The sequence below is a fragment of the Vanessa tameamea genome, chromosome 24 (genome assembly GCF_037043105.1).
Source record: "Vanessa tameamea isolate UH-Manoa-2023 chromosome 24, ilVanTame1 primary haplotype, whole genome shotgun sequence".
NCBI classification, from domain to species: domain Eukaryota; kingdom Metazoa; phylum Arthropoda; class Insecta; order Lepidoptera; family Nymphalidae; genus Vanessa; species Vanessa tameamea.
The window spans coordinates 456,585-484,515 of record NC_087332.1 but is presented as its reverse complement, the minus strand read 5'-3'; the positions used below and the strand labels follow the sequence as shown (position 1 = coordinate 484,515).

The following is a 27,931-nucleotide window of genomic DNA, read 5'->3' as shown; positions in this document are numbered from 1 at the left end:
TTCCCACACTAGGGCCCATCCTCGTTCCCAGGGAAGCAATCTGTCAGGTCTCTTGTCAACCATTTGATAGTCCACCTCGGTGCGCGATTATTATAACAAAATAAAATAAAAGTATTTTTTTTGCTTTTTTATTCTTAAATGCCATAGGAACTAAAGTTTAATGAAGTTAGATCTTCGCAGGAATTTTTGGTAATTATATCATCTACTTATTAATATGACACAGACCGATAACGTTTCATCAAATTGTATTTTTTTCTTCGTATTAATATTAATATGCTTCGATCAATTTTAGGGCGTGTTTGTACGACTATGCACACCCACCGCGTACTCGATACAAGCGTCTCTACGCGGACCAGTGACATAGAAACCGGAGAGATTTAAAATAAGTTTTTTTTTTATGGCTTTGTTTGGCGGACGAGCATATGGGCCACCTGATGGTAAGTGGTCACCACCGCCCATAGACAAAGGCGCTGAAAGAAATATTAACCATTCCTTTCATCACCTATGCGCCGCCAACCTTGGGAACTAAGATGACTAACTAAGATACGAACCTTTACCCAAGATTACCGCATCAAAGGATGAAATAGTTGCCTATGTACATCTACGGGGTTCTTGCTTCATAGCAAGAACTCCATAATATAAACAGATATAAAATAAACAGAAAAGTTTATTAAGCAGTTATTGTTAAGTACAAAATCTTACATAACACATACCGAAAATAGTTTACGGTCTTGCGGTATATATTTAAAGACATCAAGATACTAATTTTTGCTTTAATCTTGCTTACATAACATTACAGAGTATATATTGTATGGAAAAATAGTAATGATTTTGTGAGATAATGTAACCCTCATAGCATTGGTACAAGTTACAAACACAATCTTATTACTCCTGTTACTCGACTGCATAGAGTCAGTAACTCTTTTGTGGGACAATGCGGGTTTTACAACAGAATCTCAGCTTTAAAATGCCTCTCTAGCCAATTTAATAAAAAAATAATAATTAAAAGATCACTTGTGTGCAAAATGTTATGATAAAATATAGTGAGTTCATGGTTGATGGCACACCTTGGGAATGAAACACGGCTTTAACTTGGAACCTCTCTGGTAAAGATTACACAGATTTAGAACTTTTACTTAACCAACTTCAAAAATTTTCAATTGTTAAAAAATGATGAACAATTTTACAAAGTGGATGCAAGACACAAGGCCGCCTCACATTTGAGAAGAAATTTTTGACCCTGTTTTACTTCGCTGCTCAAACGCGGATTGGTGGATACACGTGCGGCAAAATTTCGTTGAAATTAGCCAAATGCAGGTTTCCTCACGATGTTTTCCTTCAGAGATGGATTATAAAAACAGTATTTGTACTGGACTTGAATCCACAATCATCGATGAAGATGCACGTGTTTTAACCACGGAGCCATCTCGGTTCAAAGGTTTATTTATTTAGATTTTGTTCCCCTAGATTATTATTTAAGGCACATCCATAAGTCAATATTATCGATGTTTGTTTTTACTAGTAGAAACCATACCTAATATTGTTATATACATAAAATATTGTTCACAAACTTATTGCTTTATACTTGAGTGAAATAATTCAAGTTTCTGTTAATGGTATTCCATTACTTTATTAAGTATTATGGGTCTGTACCAAAAGTTCCACAGGGGTACACTTTAGGTCCGTTCTTTTTTCTACGTGTATAATTATAAGTGAAGGACATTTTCACTGGTAATTGGGCTTTGTACAAGTCCGTATAGGTAGGTAACACCCGCTCATCGTATATGTTGCCAAGCAGTAATACTTGGGGTCATTGTTTTTGATTTGAAGGTTGGGCGAGTGTAAATACAGGCACAAGGAGCATAACATCTGTTTCCATGGTTTATGGCACATTGGCTATGGAAGAATGGCTGGAGATTTCATACGGTGTGAATATTTATGGGCAGTGGGAACACACCATCATATGGCCCATTTGTCCGTCCAAAAACCAATGCCATAAAAAAACAACCATAAAATCTTTTTAATCTTAAAATTATTCGTGATATTTTATTGTTTACTGATGATACTTTATTAATTTTGAAAGTTAACTGAAAAAAAACATTATCATTCATACAAAATTTGTTTACAACAAATAATTATACCGTTTACCGTACCTAATCTAAAACAAATGTTTGAAGTGACGTTGCTAACAAGCCTAGAATATTCAGTGAATCGACACTACACATAATATATTAAATCAATATAAACTCTACTAGGTAAACCTGTTGCTTTACCCGCGCACACAAACTGTCAACTCCCATATGAAATGGGTAATGTCTCTCTGGGGGGTAAATTAAAAGAAGTATCCCTTTGTCCTTTCCTGGGACTCAAAATATCTCCAAAACAAATTTCATCTAAACCGTTTCAGCGATGTAAGCGTGAATAACAGACAGACTTAGATACTTTAACATTTTTAATATTAGCATTGATGACATGTTCGCAATAATAATGATAATTTTGTTAGAAATTGTGACAAACACTGTTTAAATACGAGGAGTATTGACAAACTTGTAACACCAAGTTTCCATCTTCGCAAAGTAAATACATCATTCCTCAGGTACAAAATTTGTTTGCATAATAATATTCCGCCGATTCCCGTATCTTAAATGTGTAATTAATTTAAATCTCACCTCAAAAGTCCTGATTAAAAGATTGTCTAGATATGATTGCCATATTTCTTACATTAAATACGTTAGCAGCCTGTAAATTTCTCATTGTTGGGCTAAGGGCTCTCCCTTTGAGGAGAAGGTTTAGCCCATATTCCACTACGCTGCGAGTTGGTGGAATACACATATATAACTTTTTTTTTAATTATATAAAACGTCACAAAAGTGTCAATTCGCTAAAATCCATGCCGTTAACCCTTTCCCACTTCTCATATATCGGTATTGCTAGCCCAATACATCATTTTGACATTTTCTTTGAATTTAATCAGTGCAGTGAAATAATTATTACAATTAGATTTTATCATCTTAATTCGTTTGTTGTATTTGTCGGAAGTCATTTTGCATCGTTTCAGATTAATTTTTTAGCTGTCATCCAATGAAGGGTTAGTATTTGTTTGAAAATGTCGGATATTTATTATGACAGATTTATTTTGCTTTATAATTGGCTTTTATTAAATAAAATAATTATTCCATAATTATTTCTTTGATTTAAATATGAATATAAATCCTATTTAATTTTGGTGGTGATGCTGGCCACACTCCCGCACCTTTCAAAGTTTCAAGAACATTCGATTTCGTTCTTTTTGCATTTTTACATCTGCGGTTTAACACCGAATTCAAACTTCAAATTCGATATACTGAATATATCGGTGAGTTACCTTAATAGTTGAGTTTCTTAATTTGTTATTGATTATTACTTCAGTGCTTTAACAGCATATATCTTTTCAGAATGTATCAATAATGGAGTTTTGAAGTTTGATAAAACTTTATACAACATATTTCTACCGACATTAATCAAATTGTAAGTCTTTAATTCTTGTTTTTGCTTAAATGCGTTGGAATTCAGAAAGTCGTAGTCATGTTTAATTTGTGATTTACAGTGATTTTTGACCCATTGGAATGATTCTCCGGAGTTGAAATCGTCATTTAAAGTAAGCAGGACTTTGAACATCCAAAAGGTAAATTACTGCTGGTGATGTAAGTAAAGGTATTTATCTCTTGGTTATTTACTTCATTATTGAACCTGTATATTTCGTATTGCAGGAGGTTTTTTTTTTAACCCAATACATGGATTTGAAATATTAAGTGTGGACGGCTGCAGTTTCCTGGTTGAGTGTGTCCATATAGCTGCTGGTGCAACTCCGAGGATGGCATGCCTGTTCCCTTATATAAACAATATCCACGTGGAGCTGGAAATTTGGTGATGTACCCACTTTAATTTTTTTTTACAAACTTAGATACACCGGCCTGGCGAACGGTGTGCTAAATAATTAAAAATACAATCTTTGAATCGTCAGTGGCGCCTAAATTTTAATATTTAATAAGATAAATTATAATGCATTGAATTTTCAAACATTCCTATTATCCCAAGTGACCCACGCTGAGTCTATCTGGCATAATTTTTTTTTAACTATCTATAGTACAAAAGCTGTAACTAAACTTATCGTAAGATTTATAAATTTTGGTTTCTGCAATTAAATAGTTATATAACAAAACTGTTTTCTTCAAATCCATACCCGCAGTAAAAAGGTAACAACATGTGGCAGAATTTTGTTGAAATAAGATACATGCAGGTTTCCTCACAATGTTTTCCTTCACCACTGAGCACGAGATGAATTATAAACACAAATTAAGCACGTGAAATTCAGTGGTGCTTGCCTGGGTTTGAACCCGAAATCATATCTTAACATGCACACGTTCTTTCTGTCTTTCTTTAAGTCTTTCTTTTCCACTGAGAGTCGGTGGATAAACATTTTGATGATGATTTTTGTAAGAAGAAACTCGAAACTCATCGAAGAACACGCGCGAATTCTCGAAATGTAGAAAAAATAATATTTTTAGGATACGCGTATCAAAATTGCGTAGTCAAACGGTTGGTTGTCAACATTTCACGCGTGAAATCCGAAATGAATTACAGACTCGCACTGCAGGTTTCGGTGTTGACTTTCGTTGGTAAATAATTTAATAAACAAATCCATATAATTTAATATTTGGAGAAGAACAACTGAGTTTACTGTCAATGTTCTCAGTAGAAGATAAATTACAAAAAGGTGTAACACCAAATTTATTTAGACTTCATTTACTTTTTTTTATTCAAATAGACTCACGCTTGCCCACATACAAACATACAAATGCTTATAATGGTATAGATGCAGTCTAAGCTGTATAGCGCTTGTTTAGAAGATACTTATTTACTCTAACTTTGAAGATATTTGGATTATCATACTCTGTATATACATAACTGAGCTGAGATGGCCAAGTAGTTATAACGCGTGCATATTAATTGATTGCGGGTTCAAACCCAGGCAAGCACTACTGAATATTCACGTGGTCTGCGATGAAAGAAGACGTCGCAAAGAAACCTGCATGTGTATAATTTTAATAAAGTTCTGCAATATGTACCCTCAAAACGCCTTAAAGCATGGAATAAACTCTAAGCCTTGTCCTCAAAAAGAGGTCAGCCAACATTGAGACATTTAGGCACCTTTCATAGCACCTTTTGATGACCTCCGTGGTCGAGTTGTGTGTGCATCGGTTTTCATGGGTACGCCGCTCCGAGGTCCCGGGTTCGATTCCCGGCCGAGTCGATGTAGAAAAAGTTCATTAGTTTTCTATGTTGTCTTGGGTCTGGGTGTATGTGGTACCGTCGTTACTTCTGATTTTCCATAACACAAGTGCTTTAGCTACTTACATTGGGATCAGAGTAATGTATGTGATGTTGTCCAATATTTATTTATTATTATTTATTTATTCATAGCACCTTTTTGTCCAATGATACAAGGATATTGATCAAACTTTGCTGCGCATAAATAAAAACTGAATCCTAATTTGTTTGTATTACAATAAATTGCTAACGATGATAGCCCCTCGATCGAATCGACCACGGCGGCTATCCAAGAGCCGACTGCGCAGGACATATGTTAGTGTTTAAGTGTGTACACAAACGCTTAATAAACATTGATAAAATCGGACTCCATTCAACTGAGATCAGCTAAAATCCGATTGTACAATAAGTATATAGGAATAATATGATAAACTAATACCATTTTCCAATTTTTTCTGTTTTAATTTAATTTTAATGGTGGTAGCACTTTTTTCCAGCCCAACTGGGTATCTCTAACCCAAATATCATATATTCTACTGCCGAACAGCAATATACGGTATTATTATATTCCAAATTACAAAGCGATTGAACTGATTTAACAGGCATAAATGACGTAACATTTTATATCCCAAGGTAGGTGGCACATTGGGTTTAGATATACTTAAAAAATTATGTAGACTTATAATCAGGTGTACTTAAAATAAAGTAAATGACAGCAACAGATTCTGCAGCTGTTCAAACTAGCCACATAGCTGGTCCAATCGAGTAAACCGACAAAGAAATAATTATAATATGAGTTATGTATAAAGGGAATCCTAAGCCGTGATTCAAATAAATATTCTATCACATAGTCGAAAGCGCTTAGTTGAATTAAAATAAATGTTACAACGATAAATAAATCGTTCAAAGCAACAAGCCGAGGGAGAAATCTGTATTGAATGAAATAGAACGCAAAACGGCAAAACGGACGCCATTAGCGTTCCGCGGAGACGTTCCTAGTTATTATTCTTTAATATCATAATGGAACGAAAAAAGTTTATTTATAAGAGTAATCTAATTGCATTATATTATTGTTATGTAACTGTGATGTTTGTTGAAACAACATTAAAAAAAAAACTTAAAATAATTTACCGAGTTTAATAAATATGAATGAAAGCTATCCAAAAGCTAAATTTCTAGAGTCTAGAGTCGAATGAACCTAAAAAATTGATCTACTACTATGAACGTGTTGTTCCTTCTCATTGATTGCAAATAAAATACATTCCTAGCTCAGATTGAAACTTAAATTACCACAACAGACTTGTAAATCGTGAGTTAATTGAATTTACTCGTATAAAGTAACGTTAGATTTCGTATAAAATTAATTATGGGAACAGCTTAGTTTTTAGTTAAACATTGTTCTTTATCTCTCTCTTTCTCCCATCATTGAGTTTACATTCGAAAGAGACGACTTCACAATGCTTACCTTATCACTGTCGAAATAATTGTGGTTAAAGCCGTATTTTGATTACAATAATTAAAGTAACGAGCTAAACAAAAAGTCATATACACTTTAATTCTTTAATCCTTACTTGATACTTGATGTGAATACTTTGACTGTTTAAATTATATTTGATAATTTGATCACACTCGGTGAATTTTGAACTCCAAAAATTTTGATATCTTCAAACGTATGTACAATTATGAGCTCCATGGTCTAGAGTTTAAAATAACCTCGCGGACGCTATTGAGTTGTCGTGTAAACTGTGTTTACAAATCATCGAATCGTCAGCAATGAAAAAAATGAAATGAAAGAAAACGTCATGAGGAAATCTGCAGTCATTGGAAGAAGTTCTACTACATGTTGGAACAGTGATGTCCAAGCTTAAATTCTGAATCTTCGATTAAGATTCACTTGTTCTAACAAGACAGTTTTGGCTCATTTCATTTTAAAATTAGCGACATCTGTCAAAGATTAGATTACCTACATAATGTTTCATAGCTTATACGATTAGATTTTCCATCATCGTGCTGGACTTCAACCAGGTGTTGAAAAGAGAATCCATCGAATTTGAACCTTTTGCAATAGAAGTATTCATTCGAATCACAAATAGATGTAATCTACTAATGGAAAAGCGAATTCAACTCGTAAAATGAAAACGCCTACACTCCCTTTGAAGTGCAGTTGTTCCCACTGGTTAGGGATTTTATTATTGGCATACGCTTTTTTTGTGTGCGTTTATTTATTCAATGATACACACATGATATTTTATAAAGCGTACACATAATATAAAATCGAAAACTGCTTAATTTCTAATAAAATGCAGAGAAGCTCATAATAAAAAGAAATATAGGAGAACACAACAATACTGAATACTGTTGTTTGGCGGTAGAACATCAGAGTTACACCATCGCACCAAATAGCGCGTTAAAAAAAATGACATATTTTTGTACTATTTTAATTGAAAACATTATCTGAATCACGCTTACGTTTGGTTCACAAAAATGTATATAGGGTCCCGAAGTTTGAAATACGGTATTCGTAAATGGTAATTATAAAATGTTTTGTTAAATTCCAGCAACGCGGCGGAGCCTCTAACAGTGCCGGAGGCAGTTGCAATAATTAAATTGTTGACAAAAACCTAACATTGGGCATAGGATTACGAGATATCGAAAATTTTAATTCCTTGATTTTTTTTTGTAAATCTATTAAATTTCATAAAGATTAAATTTTCAATATTTTGGATCCTTCAGTAACGATATCCCGAAAACTAATCGCGGTATCGAATAGTTTTATTCTTACTTTTATTGTTATATTGTTGAGATCTAAATATAATAACTTCAACTTCAAATCGTGACGCAGGAAGAACCCTAGTCTTACCACAAATATATGAATATTTTTGATTAACCAAAGAGGACCACTATGAGATATAGCGCGTCTGGGAGAAGGTTTTAGTATTTAATATTATTTCGTAAGTAGCTGCGCTTAGCAATTTCACCCGCAAAATTAAGACTATTGGTGTGACGATGTCTAAAGCACGAGGTTGCTATTCTTGTGTTAAATTAAATATACGATTACAAATAGCGACCCGCCCCGGCTTCACGGGTCCAATTTATAAATACAGAAAATTATATGATAAAAATATAATTCATACCATACGCGTATAGCACTAATTAATAATGTACAAAGGCTTCTAAGGATTCTTTTAATTTGGCTCTCTAGTTCCTTAGTTAACCTGTGTAAGAACAAACGAATTTTACCTCTTTATTAGTTTAGATTTATTCGGTGGAAGGCTCAAATGTTTTGGGTTTACCTGCGATGACCAGTACGTCGATGAGCGCTAGCACGGCGAGACTGGCGACGCTGGTCGGCTCGTCCCAGCGCACGTCTTCGAGCAGCGCCGCGCACGCTGTGACATTTAGCGAGCGCATGTTACGCGCAACGCACGTAACAGCGCGCGCGTTGCGCGGCGCATCGCCCGTTTGCGTTTATGGTGCGCTCATTAAGACGAATTCAGTTCCTGTAAAGGAAATATATTCATATATATTTGGATAAAATATTTAATAATCATTTATAAGAATTATTAAAATTAAATGCCTAAAATTGAATATCATTTGTTAAGTCAAATGAATTCAGTATAAGGTTGTCTAACGTTATCTTCTAACATTATAACGAAATAATAAAAGACGAAAACTCATATAATAATATAACAAGGATATTAAAAAATTAAAAAATACACAGATATAAATTTTTTAATACTAATCTCTACATCGTATTAAAAAGTCACTTCTCGTCTGTTTCTGATTGTAATGCGGTTATCTTTAATAAAAAATTGATTTAAAGGGAAGGTTTATGTGTATAATACATTCATTTTATAATATTTCGACTTTCTTAGCGGATTAAAAACATATTATTTTGTTTATCAATGTAAAACTTGCATATTAACTCGCATTGCAGCCGTGCGTAGCCGGGATCGCTAGTTAAAAATCAGAAACTTTCCGTTAAAGTTTTTGGATAACCAATTAGGTAATGAATTCATTCATCAATGCTATAATTTAATTTACTTACTAAATGAGCAGTTTGTTTTTGTTGTAATACTTAACTTAATAACTAGTTCACCAAGTTTATGAAACTTACATCATAAGATGTAAATCATGACAATTATTATAAATTATTGAGGTATTAACAAAAAGCTCTATCGGGAATTTGTATTCGTTTTTTTGCTTCAATATAAAGTTTTACGCGCTCTTTCTCATTTCATAATCTGAATCTAACAATTATTAGAGACGATCCATCCGTGTTTAGTATTTGTATAATAAAAATAGAAGTACTATATGTACGGAGTACAGAAATAGTTAGAATTTAATATGTCTGTATTTAAATACTTTTCTTTCTTAGTCAGTTCGGTATCTCCCTCGGGTCTTTAATTAAGAAACAATAGGCAAGACAGTAGCGGAATCAGTAACTAGAAACCATTTGTTTGACTCAGCTTAAAGAAATAAAGTAAAGTGGATAAAATCAAAATATACTTTATTCAAGTAGGCTTTTACAAGCACTTTTGAATCGTCATTTAACAAAATATTTAAAGTAAAGCTACCACCGGTTCGGAATATAGATTCTACCGAGAAGAACCGGCAAGAAACTCAGTAAAAATACAGTCATGTTAGTTAAATACAATTATATATGTATGTTATGTCTCCTGCCTGGAAAACAACAAGCATTAACTCCACGCTTTATATTAATCTAGCTACATTTGTCGTTAAGTTGTATCCAAATCGGGTCTTATAACAATACTCAGTATGATAATTCAACTTTGCAACACTGGTTACAAAAGGAAGTTAGAATGAATATTTCATTTGTTGTTTTAAGTTAATTGTAAGCAAATTAGTTTCAATGTATTATTTGCATATAATCTATTAATATTATAATTCATTTATATAATTCATATATATAATTATAATTCATCTCGTGCTCGGCGGTGAAGGAAAACATCGTGAGGAAACCTGCATGTGTCTAATTTCAACGAAATTCTGCCACATGTGTATTCCGCCAACCCGCATTGGAGCAGCGTGGTGGAATATGCTCCAAACCTTCTCCTCGAAGGGAGAGGAGGCCTTTAGCCCAGCAGTGGGAAATTTACAGGCTGCTAATGCTAATGCTATTAATGCTGTCTCTGGTTTTGCATGTGATAAATCTATTAATAATATATTATAATTTTTTTAGCAAATGGGAACTTAGATTTTATTTCTCTTGCGCTTGTATACTGGCTCACTTCGCCCTTAAACCGGAACATGGCGGTAGAATATCCGATGAGTGGGTGGTACCAATCCAGACAGGCTTGCACAAAGCCCTACCATGAATTAAAATAAAATCAAAATATACTTTATTCAAGCAAGCTCTTGCGAGCACTTTTAAATAATTATTTGAATGTAACAAAATCGTCATTTTATATAATTAAATTTAAATTAAAACTACCTCTACCTCTACCACCGGTTCGGAATGTTGACTGGACCGAGAAGAACCGGCAAGAAACTCAGTTACTCTAGTTAGTTTAGTTACTCTTTTTCGATAATTAGTTTTATAGGCAATAAATGCAAGTTTAATTATTACGTATCCCGTATGGATATCGTCATTACCATCAGCCCACATTCGCCCACTGCTGGACATAGGCCTCTCCAAATGTAATATGGATATCAAGGAACACGAATTCTATACTTTTTTTATAATCTATATAATCCTTTATCGAGTAATATGCCTTATTAATTAAAGTTTGATTTTTTTGACAGACAACAATATTATCTCTTAAACAGACCAGAGGAAAATACTTGTCGAATATTTTATCGTGATTTACGCAATCCGAGATTGTTCAAGCGAGTTAGTGACCACGTGACATATCTGTGGATGAAGAAGATCGTTCAGTAGAATAATATAAGTATCTAATTATATTCTCTCAGAACTCGCCTTTTATTGAAAATGTTGCAAAACGTACGACGTTTTAATAATAGTAATAAGTTCGAAGGCATCGAATATTGTTATCATGGCTAAGGTAGCTGTAGATTTTAAAGTATGTACCTTAACCGAATGTCGCTTTGAAGATTTCCATCTATATAGAAAAACCCTTTATAATAATATATACAGATATACCTCAAAAAGATATAATCCAAAAACGTTACGACTTCCACGTACGTATCTATTATTTACTCTTGGTTGTGATGATATTAATAACTGGTTATCGTCCGCGGCTTTGCTCTCGTTTTAGAGGTTGTCAGATTTTAAGCAAAAAGTTTGCCTTTTTCATCAAACTCAGTTCAGTGGTTTGGCCGTGAAAGAGCAACAAATAGACAGACAGATAGATAGCTAATTTCGCATTTATAATATGAATACTAGCTGCACCTACGACTAAGTGCGTTTGAATTTAACAAAAAAGTTATTTTTCAGTTTGAAGATTTTACTATAACTTATTAACTCTGTATTAGGCAGCTTTTGTGATATTAAGTCGTTGGTACGAGGCACCCGACGTGACGCCGGAGTGGTGCACGCGAGGGCTGCAGCGTGACTTTATTATTACTTTATAAAATTATAAAAGTAACCTAATTTACTCTTTATCACATCAGCTATCTGCCAGTGAAAGTTTTGTCAAAATCGGTTCAGCCGTTAAACAGACAGACAGACAAAAATTATAAAAAATGTTATTTTGGTATATGTGCCGCGTATACATACATATGCATTTAGTAAAAAGCGGTTATTTTTATATTACAAACAGACACTCAAGTTTTATTATTTGTATAGATATAGATATTGTAAAGATTGTGGCACACAAAAACAATTCGTAAAGAATCAGAATATTAAATATATACAGTATAAGTAATATTGATTCCTCATTATTTCTATTCTTAGTATTTCCGAGAATCCTGTCTACATTATTGGTTTCCGTTCGATGCTATAATCGGCATCAGGTAATTTTTTTATTGTACTTACCATAACATCTGAACATTTTTTTTTATAATATTGTTGTATAATTTTCATTTTTATATTCGATGAGAATATAATAATGAATATAATATCAATACATGACTTAAAAAGACACAGTTTTACCACTAATCATTGTGAAATTGTTAGTAACTTTTAGTGCTGTAAACAGTTGCATAATATCAAAATCAAAATATTCTTTATCAAACTAGGATCTTGTGATTAATTTTGAATCGATGCAGAGTTTTATTAAATACGAAGTTACCGTCGATTAGAAACATAATTATCAAAATTATTTCGTTAGTATCTGTTAAGAAACGCAAAAGTTACTAGTCTAGATAGTTTTATTTTAATTAAATACAATTAAATTATTTTATCTTACATGGAAATCGCCAAATATGAACTTAACATTCTTGAAAGCGATCTTTTTTCGAGTTCTAGACCTTATTTATCAAAAACTAAAGTTAAAAAACATATTATCAACTATTTTAGTAAACAAGCAGCATAACGCTCTCAGTTCTTCAATTTATTTAGTTAGTGTGTCTGGTTTTTTTAAGTCTTAAGCCTACATTAAAGGATATCCAAATAGAATTAATATTTGTATAGCGATACGCCTTTTGATCCTTTAAATGACTTCATTGGAGACATTGTCGCAAACAACTTTCTGATTCATAATTTTTGTGTTCTATGGTGATTCAAGACTGTTCTTATACAATAGCTCTTCAGATGTTATGTTATCCTGGTGTCTCGCTGCTGGTAAAATTAACTCAATTTGCGACGCAAGAATAATGTTTCCGTCGTGACCTACCGCTATGTAGAGGTGAACGACATTGTGGTAGATCTGGATGGTAATGTGATGACTTGGACTTTAACAGATAACTATTGTTAAACGAAAATTGAATGACGTGGTCAAGGCAGTGACGTCATCTTGCGTCACGGTAGCATGCGCAAGCGATCCCGTGGCGCCCGCCGAAAGACGGAGAGGGTACCGCTGGTTTTTTAGTGGGTAAACCCGGCGTACCTGGGCGCACTAGGCGTTCAGGACTCCGGGGAGTCCCTCACCCCCCCCCCCCCACCTTCCATCACGTGGGGGAAGCGCGTAAAGCGGTATTCAAGCGAGAAAAAAAAAGTGACGTCATCTTTCAGACGCAGAAAAGAAAAAGAGGCATCCATCTTGGGTTGTCACGGTTGTAAAAAAATTAACTGTCAGTTGCGTTATTGATGAATTTCATAATGTTTGTGGGTGTATAACTAAAAATTTAATAAGTGTTCATCAATTTCAATTTTAAATGTTTAAGTAAATGGTCGATTATAATACATCAACATCAATTGTTTTCTTTACAACTCAGATCAACTATTTCTTAGTTTTATTAGTAAATGTACCCATTGTTTGGAAAATTAATGAGGCGCAAAATTCCTGAAATATATTTATGGCCAGCAATCCGCTTTAAATCCTATGTATTGCTCTTACAGTATTGGTCTTGTACGAGAGCAATACGGTGATTAAAGATTGGTCCAAGTTAAGAAAAATAAGTTACAAGGAACTTACAAATGTCAGTTAAGTAAGAGGCTTTGGGTAAGTAACACCACTCCTTACATATTCTACCGTTAAACAGAAATATTGGGTATTATTGTGATCCACTTGGAAGGGTCAATGAGTGTAAATTTACAATTTCTGACACAAGGGACATTACATCTTTATTCCCAAGATAATGGGCGATACAAGGATTGGAATGGAATTCTAATTTTTTATGGCACCAAAGAGCGTTGGTGACTTATGACTTACTCAAGTGTCCCAATTGTTAGTCTGCGTAATTATTTTAAATAGAAATAAATATATATTTCGATATTCTTGAATTGAGATCTGTCGTGTCTTAGACCAAACATCATCAAGCCCATACGATCAGTCGCTAATTAACCGTCATCCTTCCTTCGATGTTTGCCTTTCTAATTGCGTTTGAAAACTTCGGCCCTTTCAGCCTTGAGCCCATAGTCGATTGTGGTCATGTACTTGGTTATTTGAATTCGGTTGCCGGTTGTCTCTAGAGAATAATTAATCTAAACTTATTTACTAGGTTAATAAATTTATTTTGGAAAAAATATACAAATTGAAAGAGAAAGAACTACAATTGGTACCAAAATTATCTCGAGATAATTATAAAACTTAAAAATATTTAAGGGATTTTTATTATTAGTAAAATGTGTAAAAAAAAGTTCAGTTTTATCTATATAGTTAAACATTATCTGTAAAAATCGTAAACGTGTTTGAACGGTGTAGGTGAACCAAATACTAGCTGAATTTCTTTGTTGAATCGACACATTCCCTTGGGGAAAATGAACCTGTCCTCCTCTCACCATAGAACGTAATAAAACGGCGCGTTAAATATTTTTTCTTTTCTTGATACGTATACAATATTAAAAAACCTACGACTGTTCGACGTATAAGAAAACTGTTTCAGCGGTAGTTGCGTTTACGTAATTAACTCTTGTAAATATTATATTTCTATGTGTATTTTTTATTCATTGTTATTTGTAGAATGTGTACTTTATATTATATATAATTGTATGAAATAAAATATCAGTGTTTCGTTAAACAAAAAGTCCGTTTCTATGACGATAAAAATACTTTTTTTGTTTTTAGAAATCAAACCGAATAAATTTTAGATATAAAATAAACCACTTTGTTGTTTAATGTTTCATGAAAAAGTATTTTACCAGTGATAAATATTTATAGCTCTGTATTCTTCTTTTAAATGTACAATCACTGGTGACGGAGAGAGAAATCAGTATTTAACCAAACACCTGCTACACAATGCTTATAAATAAGACCATTATAGTTTAGTTATGCAGGGTGACGATTACCAATAGGTTTTTGAATTTCAAATGTAATTCGCTTTCCAACTTGGATTTAAACTTGGAACATCTCTTTTATTTTCTCCCAAGTTGCACTCAAACACGATTGAATTCAGTGCGGAGTGGAAGTAAATAAAAATGTGAAAAGAAGTTCAATAGAAAAAATAGGTAATTTTAAATAGCAAATCCTTTGTGGATTCGACTCTAGGCTATTAATAAAACGCTCTTTAAAAAATATTTTTACGTCCGTCGAGGATTCTTTGTAGACAATTTATGTTTTTTTTATCATTCGTTTGTTTAATTCAAATATTAAACAAACGGATGACAAAGTACAGAAATAAGAGATTTTAAATTTAAATATTCTTTATTCAAGTGAACCGTGATGAGAGGATTGTATTTAATGTAGATACTTCAAGAAAGTCATTAGTCACTTTTTACACGTCGGCCAATCTCGTGGAAGATCCGTCTACTACGCAGGACATGTTTTAGTGCACAAGTGTGTGCTCAAACATAGGCACACTATACTCTCATAATCTGACGCAAGGCAGAAATGACCGGAAAGAGTTCAGGCTCAGGATCAACGGCTTTATCTGCGTTCCGAGGCATGGCAGTGTACACGCTTCCAATTTCTAGAATTCACTGTTACTGAGAATTATTCTTCAGACAAACCAAATTTTTATCGGTCCGACCTAAGTTTTGCACTCAGAATCGGTATCTTGATATATTCATGCCACTGGGGCAACTAGGAATTTCATATGAGTAAATATTTGACAAATTATACCAAATAGTTCAATGAGACATTGACATTTTGTTTTATATTCTTAAGATATTTTATTTGAAATACAAAACTCTATTATACACACTGTTGACTGATTATTTGGTCGATAAACGAGATATTACTACAAATCCTTCAAAACTCTAAATGACCCCTCGAATTAGATAAAATTGCTTCCAAATAGTTTCATAATGAAATAGTACCCAATGTCCCACTTGTTCTAAGACAGAAGGATAAATTTTCAGCTCTCGAATTTAGCAGGGTGATAGGATTTATTTATATGGGCTACGAATACGAGGTTCGGCCCTTAATGTTAGAAAGTTGCGGCACTTAAGTGAGGTATTCTTCGTCTTTGATATATGCGCGCCATTAGTTTATCTGAACCTACCCGAGGTGATCAATGTATCCAAAATGGAAGATTGTTTTGTCAACCGTGTAATCTATAAATTGCATTAGATGATAAAAGGACGAGGGATAAAAGGAGCCCGATTAAATTATCCTATATTATACCTTAAAGCAAAAAGCGTAAATAAACTGATAAAACAAAAGAAAAACTTCTTGCGGATAAACATTAGATTTCTCGCAATCCGCTTTGTAACTCGCTCACGACACGTGGGGCTACAATGGAGAGAAATGGCATAATGATATTAATAAAATAAACGGTTCATGACGATACCACGGTCTGGCATATATCAATTATGAAAGACAAATCGTAAATTAGTCACGAAAATCGAAACGATAATCGAAACGAGGTCAATTCCAATGATCAACTACACTAGATTGTCAATTACTGGGACAAAAGAACGATCGTAGTTCTAACAGTTCATTGAATTGCTAAATGTCCTCAGCTGGTACGTTATTTGGCATAAAATATTTATAAATATCGATTTATAGACTGGGTATTGTGTTAACACATCTACGTGAGATATCGGCTGAAACCGCATTCCATTTTCTTTAGGGGTTTATAAATAAATACGAGACCTACTAATCTTTTAATTACGAAAGCGTTGTTTCCACGTGTGCCTTTAATTTCTGAGAGTACCTCTACATTATTAATCGTGTAGGTTTTCTACATCTGTCTGTATAATGTCAGGGTGAGTACGAATCCGAGACTGTGTATAAATAACGGAAAAACTGAAACAAGGTCTATTTTCTAATGGTTAGGGTTGCTTTTTAAACGCAGTGAAAATTTATTATATTTTATTATTCAGATACAACACTGTAAATAGAAGTGTGTGGTGAAAAACGTGTGTATCTCAACCGACTAATTAAACGTCAATTTTAACACATTACATGCGTGACAAATCAGCTAACTTAGTAAAGTTTAGTATAACCATGACTTTAACAAATAAAAAGGAAAAAAGCATATAATAAAAATGAGTTTAATCTTCCTATGTATTTAAGATGTTATGCTCTTGAGCCTGTTACAAAGATCTTACCCTTTGACTCAGAAATACAAAATATTGATATTTCAATAATAGAACTGGTCGGTGCGTAGTTGATACCTTTGAATATAAGTTATACTAGCTGGGTTACTGATACTATATTGGTTGATGAACTTCTCATTTGAAGATACTCGGATGCTGGTAATTTCTTCTCGGTAGAATCTACATTCCTAACCGGTGGTAGCTTTACTTTAAACAGTTTGTTAAATGACGATTCAAAAGTGCTTGTAAAAGCCTACTTGAATAAAGTATATTTTGATTTGATTATTCCATGCCTAGGCTGTAAGCATAAGAAGTGAGAAAGCTAAACGCATACTCCGGGCTTCTATTTGGCCGATGGTAAAATGGTGATTAACCTACAGAAGGTCGACAAGCTCTACTTTTCTATCGAAGCAAATTTGTATAATTTGGCATCAAATATTTGATGAGGCGCCTAGTGCAAACATATTTGGCCCGATTCAGCGATGCATCATACGACATACACGACCCATATTTTACAGCATGAGATGATGAATTCCATTTAATAAGATTATTCGCTTCAAACGTAAGAGGAAATAGCTACTCTTCGGTCGGTTTCCATGTAATCTGTTTACCGAGATACAATAAACTGTTATCAGCGACCATAAATGAACTGCATTTATTAGATATTGCTTTACATCTGCAAACAGAAAACTCAAATATTTATTGGAATTAATATTTTACTCGAAACGTTATAAAATTGTTTTTTTTTTTTGTTAAAATACAAATAGGATAAATTAATATAGCAACCATTAAAAATAATGATACTCGTATAGTTTGTGTGTTTTCAATTAAACAAACATTCAATTTATTAATTCTCAAATATTTCGCGATCCTACTTTGCCTGACTTCTGGACTATAACGGTATAGAAGGAAACTACAGTCCGCAGTAAAATACCCCTGCTGAATATCGCCGACAAGACCCCTCACAACGTAACACTCCTCTAACTTCACGAAGCAAGCTCTGGTACTCCATCATCCCCAGCATATACATGTGACCTAAGCCGCTTACGGACGAACTACATCACCGAGACAGTTATTCCAAGTAAAATTTATAGTGTTATGGAATTTTATTTTGAAGTGTTTGAAGAGAACAATGCCACCGTATCTTTTCATAAAACTCAATGATTTCCTATCTAACTACCAAATATTTTTATAAACGTAAATAATTTACATAAAATATAGCACAGATTATATACATACCCGATCAAAAAATATGCAATTTTATAATTGGTTACTTCAGTAACTGACTCATCATTATATGTTTGGTAAAGGCTCTCTTCTTAATGAGAATATTTAAGGCTTATTTCGCAACGCTGTTCTGTAAGCGCTTTACCAACTAAACAATAATTAGTGGTTTTGATATTATAACGTAGGTAAATGAATATTATACAGTGATATATGAATACAGTAACTATGAATTAAGTTCCTCGGCTTGAGTTGATGAGGATCTAATATGCTGTGCCTATAATTACAATCTCTCACTAACTCTTCAAAGTAGAACAATCAAGCGTGACAGCATTTTGGCCATGTCATTGATGTTTGATAGTAGAATTATTGGGTGTAAGATACCCAAACATATTAATAGCCTAAATTCTATAATTTGTTGTCCAGTGGTTAACACACGTGAATATATATGTATATGTCGAAGTTATGCCATTTAATATTGCTGAAAATTGATGAGCAAATCAAAACCAACATAAATTGATTTATAAAAAGTCTGTAATGGGCTAGAAAATAAATTGTTTCCAACTATTTTCCAAAAACCTTAAGGAAAATAGTTGGAAACAATTTATTTTCTGTTTAACCAAAATTTAATTCAGTTTGTATCGCCATTACGAGTACATCCTACGAGTACATTCAGAAACTTTGATGAAACGCGGCTAACACTAACTTTGGTAATTAAAAGTTAAAGGGATAAATCGAGCACTACGCGTTCGTCGAACATTTTTGTATCTATTTCATAGTGATACTTTTTGTTTGGTTCCGTAAAAATAAATTCCTTTTTATGTCAGTTTAATTATTGTCATTACTATTATCTAACCTTGTTTGTATCTGTTTTAACAACATATATTGATATATATTCCTGAAAGGCCGGCAACGCACCTGCAAGCCGCCCGGTGTTGCAGATGTCCATGGGCGGTGGTAATCACTTTCCATCAGATGAGCCTCCTGCTCGTTTGCCACCTCTAATATAAAAAAATATATATATTGATGTTAGAACAATTGTTAATATTACTTGCAATTTCATAATTGTCCCTGCATGCATTTTGAACAAGCTTTTACTTTAAGCAAGTGGTATTGGTGCGTTCACATGACAACATACTGATGATAATGATAAGGCTCAGACCACGCTTACCATAGAATATCTAATAGATGTAAATGAATGTAAAGGATTGATTTGAAAAGTAAGAGCGCACTTCACTAGCGGCAGGAATCGAGCTCATGGCAATAGAACCATCTCATCATACAAGACAGGACTGAAATAATATTGTCTTCCGTAAATTACGAAGTCGACAATGTAACTACAGGCACATGTAATAGAACATCTTAAGCAAAGTTAGTGGCGCATTGACGTATAAAGGATAATTCATATTTCTCACACTGCCAATGTTTAGTGGAGATTATGACCAATTTCCATGATATGTCCTGTATGTTAACTGCCTACCCGTGTGAAATAAAAAAAATGATTTCTACTATGACGAAAAGTGACTTTGGCATTTATTTTTCTGTTCAAAATATCTTCAGTCCATAACCTTGACGGTACAATCTAACATCAACCCGGTGATCGTCAACCGTGTTCAAGTATTTAAAGATATATCATGGCTATGTACCATTTAGACGGAAATCATATACAACAACTAAGTACTATCTCGGAAAAATATATATTCCGAAAGTTGAAGCCTTAATTAATCTTAAATGTCTTATAAAATCAAAAGTTAAAAACCACTTGAATAACGCATATTTTGATTTACTTTAAAATAAAACTGTAACAAAATCACTGGACTCATATCTAAAATATTCTAAAAGATTCGTTCATTTGCATGGGGAACTCTGAACGCTGTCAGCGGGCTCCGGTTTCCATTGCCTTTTCAATTAACACATCGTAATGGAAGACACGGTTCGATGGATGCCTCGATATCGCACCGTTTTTGCTCTTGTGTTACCAATGTATGGATATTCTAGACTGGACTAGTGACCTGACATGACTGACCTGCTTGATGAATCGTTGCAGTTCGGATTGGAGAAGAGAATTGATGGATGTTTTATACATTTATCATAGTCAACGTTCAGAAGATTAAGAATTTATGCTCTAGCGACTCATTTAGTATGGATATTGGTTGTGACGATAGGATTTTTGGGCACACTAAGCGTACGCCTTACTTAAAAAGAAATGGTTCGATTTTAACAGTTAGTTCTATTCATTTGAGCATGGTTATTTCAAATTGCCGGAGAATTGTATCGTCTCTGGACATGATGGCTTCCTAGCAATTTGAAACACCACGCTTTTGCATCGTATTGGGGGATTGGACACTTAACTGAGTTCCTACCTGACATACTTTCCGTTTGCATACGGTACAGAGAACGTTTTTGGGCAGATATGTACAGTCATAGTAAGATATGTCAACGGTATACGCATGTACAGTCGGGGTAAGAAAAGGTTCGTCACCTTAAGATCTATTTTCGTGTGCTCAGTATGAGCGATAGCCTGCTTTAACGATGAGTATGACATAATGTCATTATAAGTCGCATCTAGCAAAGAGTATAAAATCGTTTAAATGCTGTAATAAGTTTTACTCTTTTTAAAGTGCCAAACCACATGTAAACAAAGTACTTATCTAATAGTAATATTTAACAATAGTCATACTAATTTTGTAAACATATATATATATATATATATATATATATATATATATATATATATATATATATATATATGTATAAGCTTCTTTTGTAATATTTACTTTTGCACCAATCAATTATTATTATTATTATTAAATTATTCTTTATTAATATAATAAGAAGAAGCCGTCAATCGGGATGACAATTACCAACTTTTCACGAAACATCGGAAATTAGGAAATTGTCTTGTCTCTTTTAAAAGTGCATAGTAGTAATCCTACTTCCTACTAATATTATAAACGCGAAAGTTTCTGTGTAATATTACAAGGATTTTTATTCTAATTGTTGTAAAATTGCAAGAAAATATTTGGCACTGACAGACTTTGACAATTAAGTAGAAGATATCATATCTAATTTAAATCTTGTAATGACTTATTAGGCCATTAAAAAGGTTTCATGTTAATATGACACTAGACGTAGTCTAAAGATGTTACGCTATTTTGAACCAAGTTATCATACTATGTTGGTTTAACTTTATATGCATTTGTCTGTTTAGTGCTTTACTTTCAAAAGGTACTAAGAGTTTACGACTTGATAAAGGAATAAATTTGAAAACTGACGAAGGTTTCTTACTCTGACTATACATATACTTATAATAAAATATCGGGAAATATAAATAATTTACCATTTAAAAAGTTTATTTAGACTTCATTAATAAATAAATCTTATTATTCATTAAAATGATGCTTTTTAGAAATAAAACGCCTGGATCTAGGCTCGGCATTCAGAAACGGTGGTAGTATTTGAATATTGACGATTCAAAAACGCTTCATTGTGAAGTTTACTTGAATAAAGTTGATTTGATTTGAAACAGTGTAAAGATTGTGACGCCTTGTGAAGGTTGGTGTTATAGGGAATGGTTAATATTTCTTACAGGGCTAATGTCAATGGGCGGTGGTGTCAACATAAGGCCTATCTGTCTGTCCGTCTCCACCAACACCAAAGTATCATGTATCGTTTAGACTGAATTGGACAATTAAATTTAACAATTTAGTTAACATTTAGTTTGTCTCTTTCCTGTGTCTCATTTTGATTTAATCGAGTCAAAAATCAGAACGATTTTCAAGAAGTTTCACTTCAAAAATATAAAATATATATATTATTTTAATAATCGCTTCACTTTATCTATCTGTTATAATTTAACTTAATTGTGTATGACATTCGTTTCTTCATTCAACGTTATAAGGCAAAGCATTTTGTGTCTGACGCAGCTGGTACTTTAATATTTCCCTCGATGTTCTAATGTAAACTATCATGGTAATAGTTTGAGTTGTTGCACTACAGAGCCATCTAGTGAGTGACAGGGTGGATCTTAGGTATATATAAAAATATTAATTGAAACACATATTTGTGCCAACTTTCATCTTGATTGGTCAAACGATGTCTATTGTCTACGACGGATAGATTAATAAATCCATCTACTGTAAATAATTTATTTTTTAAATCCTAATCTGTTCTTCTGGCTGTAGCCACAGGAAACTATTTTTATCAAGTCGTAATCAGCGTTGCAGAACTATCGGTAGTTTGACTATCGATAGTTGACCTCGAAAACTATTCAGGATATCGATAGTACTATCGATAGTATCGTTTTGAACAATAGTATCGATACTATCGCTAACACCTTAACTATCGATAGTCTATCGTTAGTGGACTATCTACTATCGATATGCAACACTAGTCGTAATTATAAAATTAGAAGTGCTATCAATTTTACTGTTTTAATATTATATAAATAATAACTATTGCTACTTCTAGAAATGTTCGAAATATATAAATAGATCCCAGATTTCAATTATCCAATCATTTTACAACACATTGATGATTATTTTCAACATAATCCGCTTATAGTGAAATCCGTTACCTCAAAATATAGTTTTAATGTAATTATATCTCATTAAACATTTATCATACATTATCTGTTAAATCTGAATTGAATAGATGAAGATATGAAAGGCATCCATTTCAGAGCTTATTTCCATAAAATGCAGTGCCATTCATAAAACACCTAACTTTTTAATATAAACTCAGCGGATCCTTTCAGGTTAATTAAGGCGGGGGAGAGGGGGAGGGGGTTGTTCACGCATACGTTGGCATCTTCATTACTCTTTTAAAACCTCGACGCAGAATTGCTGCTACGGCGTCGAAATCAAACGATAATATGCTGATATGGATTTATGTGTTATTTTTAATAAAAGTTTATAATAATAATTAATAACAAATAAAACTTAATAATAGTTACTGTATAAATCACGACCACGTGGAATGGTTGCAAGAATGCTTGCTTTCCCCGTTGAATCGCAATGCCGATCCTCTGGGCAAAAACGAACCAGACCTCCTGTCACCAGTGAAGGCGAGGCGTTATACTCTTAATGAAGGTTTTGTACTACATAATTAAAATATATAAATTACGGTAAATTACAACAACATGTACGGTAAATTACAACACCGTTACGTTCACCGATGAATTAATTTAACGGTAATGTGATATTTTTTACTAATTAAAGCATATACTGTACGATATTATTTTTATTTTTTATTTATTTATATTTTATAAAAAATAAAGACTCATTTTGTTAGTAACAATAAAAACTTATTTCCTAGATTAGTATTTTAATTATTTTTCTATGCCACTTGAAATGGCACAGCAATGGTTCACATATACACAATCCAGTCTATTAGATCATACCTAAGTTGCTGTTGGTGCTACCCCGTAGTCTTTGTACTAAAGGGCCACATCTTTTACGCATAGTAGCAAAGAAACAGTTTACGTTGCGAACATACCCGACGCACTACAGAAACGAGGCAGCCCCAGCAGCTCCCTAAGTGCGTCATTGTATTGAACCCGAGGCGCTGTAAGATTTTTGTGAATACCTGCTATAATTATATAGCTATATAATTATATACCTTGCAAAAGAGCTTGGAGTTATATATATAATTATGATAATATATATGATTGTTGTTACCAGTTCTTCTCAGGAGTATGTATTTTCTGAACCCATGGTAGTTTGTCATTAAATTCAATATCGCAAAAAAATATATTCAAAGATAAAAGTTACTTGAATAAATATATTTTCAATTTCTATTTTATTTTTAGTACCGATTTTGAAGTTTCTGAGTAAGAACCCGTTGTCTTAAGATACCGCTATAAGTGATGCTAACGTGACGTTCGATCAGATAGCTGTTTACGAAAATGTTGGCACATCTAACACTAGGAAGCACTCATTCTTTCAAGTTGGCAGACGCTTGGTGCAAATCTTCAGGATTGACAAGATAATAATTCCACGAAGAATAGTGCCTACGGCTGCTAAACTCGGCTTCACGGTCGTTTGTGTTTAGTCATATTTTGACTTCATAAAAAGGAAAGATTCATCAGTTCGATATTTTTATTTTTGTTACTTAAGAACATGTTCTGTCTTTTATGACCTGATTTAGAAAATTCGTATGGCGTTTAGGACTAAGTCATATTTAAATTAGAAGAAGAAACATTTTGTTTTGTTAACATTTTTGACAGCAATTTTCAAGTGAACGAAATTCTCCTATATTGGAATACGAATTAAAAAAATATATATACTATCGTAGTATTTAAATATCAATACGTGCTTAAATTTTGATACATAAATAATATTGTGCGTGCTCGAAATTAGTACAATTTTTTTTTGGCACGTCTATAGGATTCATAGAATTCAATGAAAATATTGGCAATATTTATTATGATTTTTTATCTGATGGTAATTGATCCTTAGACATCGTTGTCGTATGAAATTTTAAACATTTCTTACATAATCGTGTCTGTGATTACACTGGGTCACCCTTCAAACTTGATCACACCATCACCATCAGTACTAAGCATTAGTATGTGCTTCTTAGATATTTTTGGAATGAATTTTAATCAGAACACCAATAAGAGTCTTCCAAAAAATTAAACAAGATCTGAATCTAGTACAACACCCAAAAATGTTCATTTAACATACCTAATATTGTCTTTGTCTTTGTCGTCGTTGGTATTCAAAATTAAATCAGCATTGTTATATCCGTGGCGCATCAATCTTCATATGTCTTCCATCCATGTGACATTAGCGAAGTAATCTGTGCTCACTTGACACAATTGAAAACTATTGAGGAACGAATTCAATTTAAATAGAATCGCTCATTAACCTCTATACAACAATTGATTCGGAATGTAGATTCTGTCGAGAAAATCGGAAAAAGCAGTTTTTATTGGAGATATATAATGACTGGATCACGCTAATTTGAAACGAAGATTTTGTGTTTAACCCTTGGTCCATGTTAGCTTCATTTATATTTTTAATAAACAGAATTGTAGTAGGGTTTATATAAGCCATTTACTATACACTAACTGTGCCCGCGACTTCGTGCGCGTTGTTTGAATTTAAGTTATTTGGATATTGTAGCGTGATTTTATTTGTATTCTATATATAATTCTAAAATAAAAGTAGCCTAAGTTACTCCTCATTACATCCGTTATCTGCCAGTGAAAGTTCCGTCGAAATCGGTCCAGCCGTTCCAGAGATTAGCCGGAACAAACAGACAGACAGACAAATATTGTAAAAAATGTTATTTTGGCATATGTACAGTGTATACATACATTTGCATTTAGTAAATATGGGTTAATTTAATATTACAAACAGACACTCCAATTTTATTATATGTATAGATATTGCACCCCTAAACAGCGCTATTTATTATTGTCGTATTTAAAGGGTGAGCGTTCCCAAGATTGGTAGTGCATTGAAGATACAAGGGATGGTGACAGTGGTAACCAGGTCATTGTCTCCAGATGTCTCTAGATATTTAAAAAAAAAAAATATATTTTGTCAGTTATATTTCATAAGTTTCGGAATTTATGCTGCCACAGGTGTATCCATGAGCTCGCATCGAGTAAGCCACAAAGAGTAGACCTTAGCCCAGCGGCGGTACATTTATAAATTGCTCTGATGTGAATTGATTGAATAATAAATATTTATTTTCTCCAATTTATAATCCTTAAAAAGTAAATACTGGGATTAAAAGCATTAGTTGTATATGGCAATGGACCGAATGAATAAATTCGTTTATGAATAACGACCAAAAAAAAATTTTGTATAAATAAATTAATAAATTATTAATTGGAAATAAAGATAATAATTATGTAAATAATGTTCCTAAAAGCTAAGACATAATTGGCTAGGTCCTGGTACAAGTCGTCGCCAATCTTCCTATCAAAGTCAAAGTCAAAGTCAAAAATCTTTATTCAATATAGAAGTGTTTACACTTGCTTATTGATTGTCAAAAATCTACCACCGGTTCGGAATTTAGCACCTCGGACCTGAGAAGAACCGGCGAAAGAAACTCAGCGGGATATATATATATTTTTTTTAACTATTTTCCATGTACAATGATAATTATATTTTAGTTATTTGAAACAGCCTATCATCTTCAGCCTATCAATTAGTCTTAGTCTTATATATCAATATATAAGACTAAGACTAATTGATAAGACTCAAAAATATACGCCCCATTATTTGAATATGGAATCCGGAGGTAACGATTTTATTACTAAATTTGACTCAGAAAACAAAAAAGGTTAAATAAAAAAACCGTTTAATAGGTGTAGAGGAGGTAGCAGTTAGTATACATTAAACATAATTTATACGTAGATCGGCAAACAGTTTAACGACGAACCAATAGTGGTTAGTTTTATCTACATTCCGGCTCATACGGCGATTGTGCTTATAAATCACAATAATAAATTAAATGATATCACTAAATCGCGTGTTTTACGTATTTTCTAGAACTAACGGCTTGGCTCCGTTCCAACTGTTTCGTACTGTTTGTTTAACCTAACTTGGTTGAATATGTCAAGGCAGTACATCCCTTTTACATCCATTTTAAATAAACATGTGCCCGTGATTGGGATAAACGTGTTAAAGTAACTTCTAATGTCTTATAGCTGGACTAAAGTCTCCTGTCCCTTTAAGGGGAAGGATTGCAGGATAACTTTGAAGTTTGACACATATACGATGTTTTTCTTCATTGCCGAGTACAAGATCAATGATAAAATAATACACAATTAAAATTGAACCCGCAATCATCGATGTACGTACTCTTGGCCATATCGGCAAACAGCAATATATATAATAATTAATTTTGGTATATCTATTTGAGTAAATTCTTACATTGCCCGTACTTCAGTCGTTTCCTCTCAATATTCTGGATTAACGTTATTTCCATCTTCCTGTATGTTTAATTGTCATCCAAATCTTGATACAAGATTCTATTAGACTGTACTAAGATGAGTTTTTTTTTCTAATGGTGTACGTCAGTTTTCTCGCTCTGACCGTCTGATCGCCTTCATAATTGGTGTATACTAAATGAACCTGCGGCTTTAACCATGCGTAGCTTATAAAACCTTACCTAGAACACACAAATCGTCACCCCCATTTTATCCTTTCGAAGGGTTAATTAAAAAGTAGCCTTTGTCCTTCCCTGGGACTGAAACTATATCCATTCCGAATTACATCTAAATCGCTTTAGTGGTTTTAGCGTGCAGAGGTAACAGACAAAGTTTATTTATTTATTTGACAACACCAACAAGTAGTACAACAAAAATACACAGTAAACCAAAAGTCATAATAAGTAAATGGATTGTCTACTTTTTTTACAGGTGTTCTAAGATTA

At 33.1% G+C, this 27,931-nt stretch overlaps 1 protein-coding gene across 1 annotated transcript in view; it reads right to left on the bottom strand.

The window, feature by feature from the left end:
• The window catches only part of LOC113403182 (octopamine receptor Oamb), a 144,614-nt gene that overhangs the window by 31,165 nt on the left and 85,518 nt on the right, over positions 1–27,931 (bottom strand). The window contains exon 2 of the mRNA XM_026643646.2: positions 8,604–8,810. Coding sequence (XP_026499431.1) covers positions 8,604–8,721 — 118 coding nt within the window. The 5' untranslated portion in view covers positions 8,722–8,810. The remainder of the gene's footprint in view (positions 1–8,603; positions 8,811–27,931) is intronic.